Here is a 12,060-nt window from a genome sequence, read left to right as displayed (position 1 = left end):
GAAGAAGGGAAGGAAGAGGAGGGCAGAAAGCACTCTCTGGAGCAACTTACATTCGTCAGTAGTAGAAGGGAGGAAGTGAAGTGTCCATTCCTCTTACCTTGTATGGCATCTGAAGCATGGACACAGGAACTACCTACTGGACACTGTCTCCTGGTTTGACACCTTTTCTCCCTTTGTCTCTCATAGCTGATCTTTTCACTAAATTTTAGTTAAAAATATAACATTTTTTTAAAAATAAAAGCTTTTCTCATCACCCTTCCTATCATTACCAACACTGGCTTCCAGTCTCAACCCTTAGCCTTAGCACCCAGTCAACATCCTGAAGGACTTATTTCCCCTCTCCCTGTGGAATGCTGCCCATAGATGGTCCTCCAGAAGTTCTGCTTTCCTCCTTTTCAGCCCTGTACAAAAGCTTCTTTTGGAATGATACAAGTCCAATTCTTAGAGCAAATTTTAAATCTCCCTCCCTCCTACCACCATGACTGCTCTTATTTACTGCCTTTGGATATAGTTTTTCTCCCTTAAATCTTTTTGATCCTCACTCCTTATTCTACACACATCAGAATCCTTTTAACCCTTCAAAGAATTCAAAGTTTAGCTCAAACCCTATTTCTTCTTACACACATTAGGGAAGGCCACACCTTTCCTTTTGTACAAGGGCTTGAATCTTTACTGAGAAAGTCCACCTTGTTTCTTTACTTATGTTATTGACCTGAAGGTTTGGCAAGTTCTCAAAAATAATCCAAAAGTCTGATAGCTCCCAAATGGGAATACATTTAGTTCACTATGGCCCCATCTATTGTGCACCGGCATGTGTCAGGCATTGTGCTACCATTCTCAGGCTGTCAGTTAAAGGATAAGTATGTCAAATGTTTGCTCTCGAGAAAAACAATTAGCAAATGTATTCATTAGAGGACTATTTCTACTTCACCCCTACGATCTGTGACTTTTCAAATAAGATACTCTTCCTTCATTGAGTTGGTGAGTTCTATAAGTAGATGAAATTGTGATGGAAGTTATGTAAATAGGTTTAAACAGCACACGTTTCACATTTCACAGCAAGAATCCGACCTCAGGAGATATAGAAATGCAATCAAACCTTCAATATTAGACTATATCTTTAACTTTGATGTATATATTATTGATTATTCCTTCTGTCTTAGTGTATTTAGGCTGCTGTAACCCAGACTGGGTAGCTTGTAAATAACACAATTTCATTTCTCACAATACTGGAGGTTGGAAGTTTAAGATCAGGATGCCAGCATGGTTGGCGTCCTCTTCCAGGTTGCAGACTGCCAGCTTCTCACCATGTCCTTGCATGGTGGGACGGGCAAGGGAGCTCTCTTAAGTCTCTTGGGCATTAATTTCATTCATGAGGGTTCTGCCCTTATGACCTAATTACTTCCCAAAGGCCCCACCCCTCATCCTATCACACTGGGGATTAGGATTTCAACACATGAATTTTAGGAAAATATGAACATTCAGACCATACCACCACATATTAGAAGTGCCTACCCAGGGGCTAGAAATTAGGGAAACTGTGATGCATCCTTTTTCCACACCATCCTTCTACACGTACCTGTACTGTTTTAAGATTTTTCTGCTATTACCTATAAAGGAAAGTGAAAGTAATTTCTTTCAGTTATTTCACCTGAGAGGGAAATTTAACAAATCAGTTAAAAACAGGGATAGTTAGAAATGGGATGCCTAAGGGGGACTGTCTGTAAGGAAGTCGACAAGCCTGATAAAAATTTAAGACTAAATGTATGATTATGTCACCCCCGACATTTACACCAAGAACCATCTGCCCTCTGATACTTTGAGCAAAAATTATAAGGAAATCAGTTGTAAGGAGTCAATTCCATTAGACAGGAAACTTTGCTTTCCAAATTACGGGAACTTTGTCCCAGAGGCATTTGAATATCACAGGGAAAAGCAAAGGATTAAGCTTCATAAGAAAGCAAATAGTACCCGATGTTATGATCTTTGGCCAATACTTTCTAATTCTTGTTTTTCATATCTTTAAATACAGAATCCCCTTCACCTCCAACTGAGTTTAGAAAATTCATTAAGTCCTGATGCTGATGTCACTGTCTCAATCCTGACCATGAACAACTGGTACAATTTTAGCGTATTGCTGTGCCAGGAAGACTGGAACATCACTGACTTCCTCCTCCTTACCCAGAATAATTCCAGGTTCCACCTGGGCTCTATCATCAACATCACCGCCAGCCTCTCCTCCACTGAGGACCTCTTGAGCTTCCTGCAGGTCCAACTTGAGAGCATTAAGGACAGTACGCCCACAATGGTGATGTTCGGCTGCGACATGGGAAGTATCCGGCAGATTTTTGAAATTACCACCCAGTTTGGGGCAATGTCCCCTGAGCTCCATTGGGTGCTGGGGGATTCCCAGAACGTCGAGGAACTGAGGACAGAAGGTCTGCCCTTAGGTCTCATTGCTCATGGAAAAACAACACAGTCTATCTTTGAGTACTACGTACAAGATGCCATGGAACTGGTTGCAAGAGCTGTAGCCACAGCCACCATGATCCAGCCAGAACTTGCTCTCATTCCCAGCACGATGAACTGCATGGATGTGGAAACTGCAAATCTCACTTCAGGACAATATTTATCAAGGTAGGATGCGAGGCTTGAGTTACATCCCCATTCATAGGACTCTGACAGGAAGTAAAATTTCCCTATGTATCTATTTCCCTTTTGCAGAAATCTTGACTCTGAGTAGCTTTAAACTCTAATAATATTTCTGAAAGGTGTTCTGGTTACAAAAGGCTAGGGTTTCATGATCTGTCATGTGGAATTTGGTCTATAGACTTGTAAGCACATGGTAAGGAGAAAACATTTGGTCCTGCTTTTAAACCCTGGCTTAGTCCTACACTAGCTGTATGTTCTCAGCAAAGTACTTAAAAATTCTGAGCCTTAGTTTTCTAATTACTAAACTAGGGGGATATTGAATAGCTTGACATATTATAATAAAGAAACCATGAGAAGTACCTAACACTGTGCTCAGCTCATAGTAGATGCACAACAGATGTTTCTACCCTGCCCACTCTTTCCCACATCAACAGAATAGGACAAATCTCTGCACGTGTACAGAGGAAAAAATTAGTCAAGCAGGAGACACTTTTCTCTCCTCCGAGGCCATGATGCTTAACGCGGTGTGGAGTAGTGGGTAAAGACTTAGACCCTTGAGCCAGACTCTCTGAGCTTGGATTTTTGCTCTGCAACCTACTATTGGCATGACTTGGTCAAGTGATTTAACTTCTCTGAGCCTCGGTTTCCTATGTCCTATGCCCATTTACATAAAAAGTAGATCCTACTATCCATGGAGGAGTTGTGATAGACAGATGGTAGAGATGGATAGATAGATAGATAGATAGATAGATAGATAGATAGATAGATAGAAAGAAAGAAAGAACAAACTAAGAGTTCCACAAGAGTAATATATATATTAGGTACTATATATATATTTTAATTAGCTACTTTTCTTTTCCAGTTCCTCAATCTAGTTCAGAAGCTAGAATGAAAAACCTGTTTAAGTAAAGTTATAATCCATCCTATAGACATAGTTTTCATGATCCCCAGAAAAAGGAGAATGTCCTTAAGGGATATTTTTACAAGAGTCCTAAATTTTTTTCTGAAAAGGATCACCTGTGGTCAGAGAGAAATATTGCTGTTTCAGAGGCAAAGGCTTAGCCATAGCCTGGCCCCATTTTCAGGTAGTTGCCTTGGAACAGGGGTATCTGTGTTGAGGAACACAGGAAGGTCTCATGATGTCTTGCCTTTAAAAAGACACAAACATTTGAGAAAAAGCAGAAGGTCCCAAGCATTTTACATCCATAATTTCACATATATGGATTGAGCACCTACTGTGGGTGAGGCAACATGCTAAATGCCATATATATGGCAGAGTTTAAGCATAGCCTACACACTTCCTAAAGAATGTTCTTACTAAAATAAAATAATTCAAAGTTCATTTACTAGGAATCTATTAATGATAAAATAAGATGTTCTATCATCATCTGAACTTACCGTTTTTCCCATATTGTTTTTGAATTTTCTCATCTGTGCATGTTTTATTTTATAGCTACTATCCAGATTTAATCTACTATTTTTGAACTAGCACATAATTAAGGCTCAAGATTTTATCTGGGGTAAGAAACATTCTCCTTCATAACAAAAATCGAAGCAAAGTCTTTAGTTACAATTCCAAATAGTGATTATTTTGGAGGGACAATCTTAAACAGCAGACAGGAAGAACCACTTGTGAAACTATATTAAATTATTTGTCTTTCTGTCCCATATAAAATGGAGAACCCAAGAAAATTAATTCTGCTTGGATCCTAAAAATGTTTAGAAACTGCAAGGAGAAATATTTGTTGACTCTTGGGTTGTTTATACTTTAGGGATTTATTTTATCAAGATGAAACTAATCTCTCTGCCTCCTCAAAACTGAAATCATATTACAGTTTTGTGCCTCCTTCTATAGAGATCCCATGGCACTTTGTACATGAAATTATATGGTGGTACCTAGTCCATTCCATCATCATTATTTATCTATGTATCTGACTTCCAAACTAAAATATAAATTCTATTAAGTGGAAACACTATTATTCAGCCTAATTTAATGCCAAGCACATAGCAGCTACTGAATAGACATTTATTGAAATTAACACAGAAAGAAGAAAAAAATTTTATATTATATTTACTTCCTATACCATTTGTTGCTGTAGAATAATAATGGATGGTTGATAAATAAATTTTTTTCTAAATTAGAAACAGTGGGTTTTTAAACTTACCTGGATACCGTCTGGTTTCCTTCTTTTCCTTTTTTTTTTTTTTTTTTTCATAGAATATTAGGTTAGTGGACAACCTCTGCCCTTGTGGTTATTTCCACATGTTTATTCCACAAACTCTGAAAGCTGTAAAGGAAGAGTGTGAGGGTTGGATCCTGGCAGCAATTCACAGTGACAATATTTTTATCCCCTTGGATGTGTTTGAGAATGAACTCAAAGAGCTTCAGGAAATATGCCTAGGACTTCTTAAACTCCCCGAGGAAGACAGTCAAAGAGAAAGTTTCAAAGTATTCAGGAAAGGGTCAAGGGAAGTGGGCAAAACCCTGGAAAGAGTCTTTATAATGAATAACTGAAAAGCTGCCTTAAGCTATAAAACATCTGTGGATTTTTCATCATCCTGATTTATTTTGTTGAATATAGTCTTTTAGAAAGTTCGTGATTCTCAGTCCATAAGTCACATCTGCATACAGTAATTTTCTTAATTGTTCCCAAATTTGGTGAGGCTGACCCTACTTCCTCACTGCATAATGCAAGTCGTGAGGATAATGAGCCATGAATAGCAAGTGTCTGAGTTGTGCAAGCTTTCATTTCTCACACAGTCATTTTCGGTTTAGGCTGACAGAGTTGTTAACATTTTAAAATGTTAATGAAATCCCCCCAAACATGGCTTTTTCAACATAGGCCTTTAGATTAGAAAGATCATCTCTCATGGCAGACTACGTAGACATAATTACAGGTAAAAAGGATTTTATTCTTCCTGGGTCCCCACATGCCAGAGCAAACATCCATCATAACTACATGTAGACAAAACCACTTGGGGGCCAAGTGCATACAGTGATCTTTAACAGTTTATTTGCAAGTTGTTTTATTAAATGTTAATGACTTGAAGCCATGATATCTATTATTTAACAATAACTTCACAAATACACATGCAAGGGTGTTTTGTGTGCAGTCGGTGACTATTTGTTGAACTTGGGGTGAGGTAGACAAAATGAAGTTGTATCCTGTCCTTTTGGAGCTGACAGCCTAGAGCATGAGGTTGAAAAGTGAGTCAATGGTTATAAAACAAAGGGATATGTAGCTCTTAAAAGTAAAAATAAGCTCAGATACACAGAGGAGGAAATAACTAACTCTTCTCGGAGAGCTGATGATGAGGCAGAAACACTAGAATTGAGTCTTGATAAATGATTAGGAGTTTTCCGGTTTGAAGGAAATCCACAGGCACAGAAAATGGCATATGCAAATTCATCAAGATCCAAAAGAGCAATTTAGTACAGTTGGCACATACATTGCCCATGAAGAGGTTCTGCCGTGATTCTGGAAAAGTTGTTCGTCTGAGAGCATGCCACACAGGGGTTTTATGCCAAGCTTAGAAGTTTGCATTTTATATGCATACTGGATGTCACTTGAATAGTGGAACATTAGCCGTGACATATTTATAAAATCATAATCCTTAACAAATTAACCAAATAAAATAATACAGCATAAAATCCTTGCGAGTAATTTTTTAAACCATTAAGATATAAAAATTGTTTTTATTTCTCAAAATTGGTTTTAGCCTTGCCCACATTTATTCCCTTATCTCATCCTAAACACCAGACTCTGGTGAAAATTAATAGAAGTTTGAGGACTTGCCTCCTGTTCCTAGGATTAGGATTTGCCCATGCTTATCTGAAGGCCCTGGGTGCTAACGAATCTATTGTTCCTGGAGAAAGAGCTCCCTGAGTTATTCATAGTCTGGTCAAAGTCAGTTATCCTTTCTTTCAGAATTCCAAGAGCCTAGACATTGATAGGCATCTTGTTCCACTTGACCTAAGACATCCCTGACCCTTTGGCTAATTAATCATGGTCCTGATAGTTATTCTAGCTTCTTGGCAGGCTATGGAATATTGCCTTTCTTATTTGAATAGCTTTCTACAGCTCAGTTCTATATCACATAGGCAGTGTTTAATTCATTTACTCGTCCACAAAAATATGTTGAAGCTTATTAATATTAAGCTCAGCCTTTAGCTTATGCTGGAGACACAAAGAATAGAAAACAGGGGCCCTGCTCCCAGGAAACTTACAACCCCCTTCTTTTGTTCTTTCACCAAGAAATAGCTTCTCTAATTATCCGTATTTTTTATCCATTTTCTTTGACCTAGCTTTTGGTTACCATTCATCACTGGAACAACACCCATTCTACTCGTGATTATCCTCTGGCATTGTTAGGCCCCCTCCTCAGTTGTCCTTAAAGAATAGTCCATTGTGCTAGAGATTCTTTCCCTCCAGGCTATGTTCATCTTCATGCTTACATGGTCGAGCAATACCCAGATTCACTGGCTTTTCATTAACAGTAAATGTTGCTTTATTTATTGATTTTGCACATATTATTCAGAACCTATTATGTGCCAGGTATTATGAGGCACTAGGAAGCTTCAGAAAAAAAAAAAAAGACCAAAACAAATACCCATTCAAAAGTCTCAAGGGGTAAACTGATGATGGTCCCCATTTCATTCCTGGATACTAAAAGAGTTCCAGAAGAACTTGAGGTGGCATGATAGAATTCTAATTTGGGGCATTCCCATTCACCTTTACAATAATTTATGGGCATTGTGACCCTGGCAAAGTTATTTAATCTCTGGAAACTTTAATTTCCTTAATTATACCTTGAAAAGTTAAGTGATATGCCTTAGGTCATTCAGTTAGTACTTTATAGAAGAAGATTTAAGCCATCTAAATCCAAGTTCCAGGTCCTTTCAGAATTAATATAAACTTTCCCTAATTGGTATCCCATTACTTTGTGATTCATGGTCTTTCAGCCAAAAGCTATATAAATCAGAAGGCATGATTACCCATGTACAAGTGTTCTTGTCCTAAAGACCTCTACCAAGCCAAACTAGTTAGCCTATATGTTTTAATATGTACTCAAAAGAAGTGCACCGAACATGTAAGCCAAGGGTTGGATGATGTGAACACTGGCTCCTTGGATCCCCAAGGAAAACTCACCGCTATAGGGTGACCTAATGTGTTCAGCTGTTTACTCCCACAGTCACTTTCTCTGAAAGGATACCAAGGAGTCAGTACTTGTAGAAAACATATGCCTTGGTGTCATGAATCTTAGGGACTAACACTTCAGGTCTGGGTTTCCAGATGTTTCCCTGTCACTGGACTAATTTAGCTAAATCCTTTGAATTTGCCCTGGCCTCTATGTCACTTAAGTCATGCTGAATCTAAAATTTTCTCTAAGTCATGAGGGCCTCAAATAAGGAATACTGAAAAATGTGTATTCCCTCCAGACCCTATTTTGATGAATGCAGCTTAAACTTGCCTAATCTAGCTTCCAGCAGGTTTTAAACTGTGGAATTTCCCAAAATTAGGAGTGCTTCCAAGTTTTAATTGCCTGAGAGGAAATTGTGATTGTAATCTTTGTTGACTTTTTTACTTTGTATTTATCTACTATAAAAAATTTGGAAATATGTACAAAAAAAAAAAACAAAGGTTGCAGGCTGTACTCTGAATTCCAGATCTATCTCAAGGCCATTTTAAGCTTCAGTCCCTACAAGCCTTCAGATGGATTCTTGACTGCTAAATACTACGTAATATCCCATTGCCAGGGCTGTGCTAAGGGAAGGGATATCAGCACCTGGACTAGGGTTGGAGCCAGATCTGGAGAGCTAGAATGAATTAAGGGTGGGGTATTACATGAAGCAACAAGGAGCAGTCCAGGAGATGGGCCCAGGCCATAATTGTAGAGAAGAGTCAAAGTTCATGCCAAAAAACGAAGGGAAAGGAAATCAGCCTAAGAGTATGGAACAGATCTGACTACCATGTGGGAGAAAAACATGCAAAGAAAAAAAAAAAGCCAGCTTGCGAGTTGTGCCACAGGAAAGCAGGAAGAAATGAGCACTACATTCACGTGTCTGATTCCTTGATGTAGTGACCCCATCACACACAGCAAGGGTAACATAGCCCAAAATGTATATTAAAATAGGACTCAATCACATAAATTAGTATTTTTCTCCTCTCGGGGAAAAAGTCAAGAAGGACAGTTTCAGTTTTAAGTAACTAAATTTTGCAGATATTGGCAAAACAGACCTTCATGGTTTAGATGATGTATATATGTACATTTAGTATGTTATTAAATTGCTGTTGTCCATTAGCAGATAGAAATCTATTTTAAAAGATGAGCTCTGTAAGTTGTTTTAAAAGAAGATGTAATCAATGATGACAATGTGTGGGGCCCTCTGTTATAAAGATTGAAATTTAGCAATTTCCAATTCCTATTAAATTCGTTATCATCAGAGAGTTTCCCAAGGAACTAATTTCTATTTTTGATACTATTCATTATTCAAGAGAAAATGTATTGGAATTTTAATGCTTCAAATAATCTATAAATTGCAAATACACTGACTTCCTGGCTGATTGAGCCCCATTCTTCTGGCAAAGTAATGCGGTGGTCTTGAAGAGACACACGTCTGATTTGAGAAGGCATGTGTTTAACTGCATTCACCCCACAAACGACACTGAGCAGTTTCTCTGGCTTGGTACCACGTTGTGCCTAAGATCCAAAGATGACTCAGTGCAGTAGGTACTTAGATGAACATTGAAGTCTCTTTCAGCTGGACAGCCTGCCGTGTTATGAAGCAGAGCAGCGGGAAAAGGGAGGATATGTTCATTCCTAACAGCGTCTCTATGGAAGAGACTGCTCGAAATATGGAGAATGCCAAAAGCCGTGCCCTTGAGGATCTTACTGGAGCTGGAGCTGATTAACTCCATCTTGATCTAAAAAGTCAGTTAATCAGCTGCCAAATACTTATACATTGGGTTACTAAGGAGGATTCAAGAAGATAGCTAAGGAGCCATTTTACAGGTAGCTTAAGAAATTATCTACATCTACAGTTAATGTTTAATTTGAAGAGTCTCCCATGTATTGAGAACCAAATCAAAGCAATGTCGTCTGACAGAATTGGACCAAGCGTAAGCCCTGTGGCTAAGATGGCAAATTCACGTTACTATAAAAGGGAGGCAGAGGTAGACACCACCAGGTCTGCTTCAGCGAAAGAGGCTACAAAGTAAGTGAAAGCTGAACTTCTAATAACTGGCCATACAAAGAGACAAGATTAACCAACAGGCCAGAAACTGTGAGGATACTGGAGGGTGGGGAAATAAATCTCAAGAAAGAGATGCAGAATGAGAGTAATTTAGAGAATAAGGAAGATTAAAGTCTTGAAGAATTAAGGAGAACCACATACATGGATTAAAATACAAACATAGAATATATAAATAGCTAATAATTTAAATAACTGGAGGTCTGTGGAGGTTGTGAAAAATCAGAATTGGGTGTAAGTTTGGGTGTAAGTTTTCTAAAAGACATAAGCCTATCCAAAGAGAGAATAGTTTGAGGGCTCTTCAGTGATAAAGAGCAGAAAAAAAGCTATATAGGTAAATGTGAGGGTGTCACAAATACAAAAGTATAGAATTTAGGAGGATATTTTGATTGGAAGATTCATCACATGATTGTAGATATGAATCAAGTAAAGAAAAGGTGGGATTTCTGAACATTAGTGTATCTCTTCCCAACTCACCTCCTCTCCTCCCAGGAAAAGAAGAAGGGGAAACTTTAGGAATATTCCTTTGTTTCATACGAAAAGGGCTTTATTTAGTTTTCCTGCTATGGTCAGTAGATCTACAGCTAACTTAAAAATGATCAAGAAATATAAATATTTAGATGCAGAACATAGGAGCAAGTAAACTTGACAAGAAATAGATGGTGCTAGTGGGAGGGGAGTTAGAATGTCACTAGCAATAACATAGACAAAGAGTTCTAGTCAGACAAAGGCAAAATACCAAAATTAAGTTCTTACAGGCTAAAGAATTTTATAGGGCTTTATGGAGGATAAACAAATCTCTTATTCCTCAGGGGGAAAATATTAAACATGATGAGATGATCATGGGAAAAGAAATTCAGCTCATTTTTCAAAATATAAGAGAACGAGGGTACAGAGATTTTAATGATACAAAGAAAGTTCCCAAAGGGAAAAATAAATTTGAAGGCTTTACAGAGCAAAACAGATATTCCCAGATACAGATATGATTAATGGAAGGCAACTATAATAGGAGAAAAAAGCAAAAATAAGAGGGCAATTTTAAAAGAAATAAAAAACAAATGAGAGAGGTAGACATACAAAGAGACAAGCTGATATGTGAAAAAAAGATCAAAGTAGAAGTAAATGTAAGACTTATCAACAAGAAGAAAGAAAACATGTGAAGGTGATGTGCTGCATTTAAACAACACCATGTAGACTCATACATCTCCAAAATGCAGACTGGAAACAATGGGATTATGATAGAACTAGTTCAAAACAAGAAAAGATACAAATTTGTAATAAGTATAAAAACGTAATATTAATAAAACTTTATATGCTGAATAAGAAGAAAAACTGGGGGGCAGCAGGTCTTAAAATCTTTAAGACAATGGCAACATTATTTGTAGTGGGAGATTTTTATTTAACTTTAGTAAATTTTAGAGCAAGTTTTTAAAAAGTAAAAATACTACATGAATATGTAGTTAATCTGATAAATTAAGATAAACACTGCCGTTAACATTCTATTATTAAAGAATATAGGAACACCGATATTTCCTCATTAAAACAGACTGGAAGAGATAGACATAGGACGAGAGCTAGAAAGAAGAAATTAACAAAACAAAAAACTCCAACTGAGGAGAGTCCTAAAATTAGTACAAATGATGTTATATGCAGTTGTATGGTGACAAATTCCTAGAAAAATATCATTTGCCAAAATGGACCCAGAGAAATGGAAAGCTTAATAGAAGAGATTGAAAAAGTGATTGAGAAATTACATTTTTTAGAAAGTGCCAGGCCCAGATAGTTTTACAATTGACTCTCGAAAACACAAGTGGGAAAACAAAACGCTAAACATTTTAGTTGGAATTGATCTAATGCATTTCTTACGAAAGTTCTTTGCTTTCTGTACTTTTAAGAGTATCTTCAGTCCCATTTTGAAAGCAATACAATAAAACTTCTCTCAAATGAATTATAAGGGGAGAGTACACAGAGATCTATAATTTACTTTTTAAATGCCCTAAATGAGTTAAAGCAGTGAGGCCTCCACAAGCTGTCTTGTGCACATCCACTCCCCTACTTGTAGGCCTCTGAGCCCTGTATTCTGTCTACCTTCTCTCATGTGCTTCCTCCTCCCTTGTCTTAGCAAAGAACATCACTCGCTTTACACCTTAGAAAGG

The 12,060-nt window shown here is 37.6% G+C and overlaps 1 protein-coding gene across 2 annotated transcripts in view; it reads left to right on the top strand.

The window, feature by feature from the left end:
- The window catches only part of GRIN3A (glutamate ionotropic receptor NMDA type subunit 3A), a 147,641-nt gene that overhangs the window by 48,251 nt on the left and 87,330 nt on the right, over positions 1-12,060 (top strand). For both annotated transcript variants that reach the window (XM_074361922.1, XM_010952959.3), the window contains exon 2: positions 2,033-2,637. In XM_074361922.1, the coding sequence (XP_074218023.1) occupies positions 2,033-2,637 (605 nt within the window). The remainder of the gene's footprint in view (positions 1-2,032; positions 2,638-12,060) is intronic.

Source organism: Camelus bactrianus, chromosome 4 (genome assembly GCF_048773025.1).
Source record: "Camelus bactrianus isolate YW-2024 breed Bactrian camel chromosome 4, ASM4877302v1, whole genome shotgun sequence".
NCBI classification, from domain to species: domain Eukaryota; kingdom Metazoa; phylum Chordata; class Mammalia; order Artiodactyla; family Camelidae; genus Camelus; species Camelus bactrianus.
This window is presented reverse-complemented; position numbering and strand designations above follow the sequence as displayed.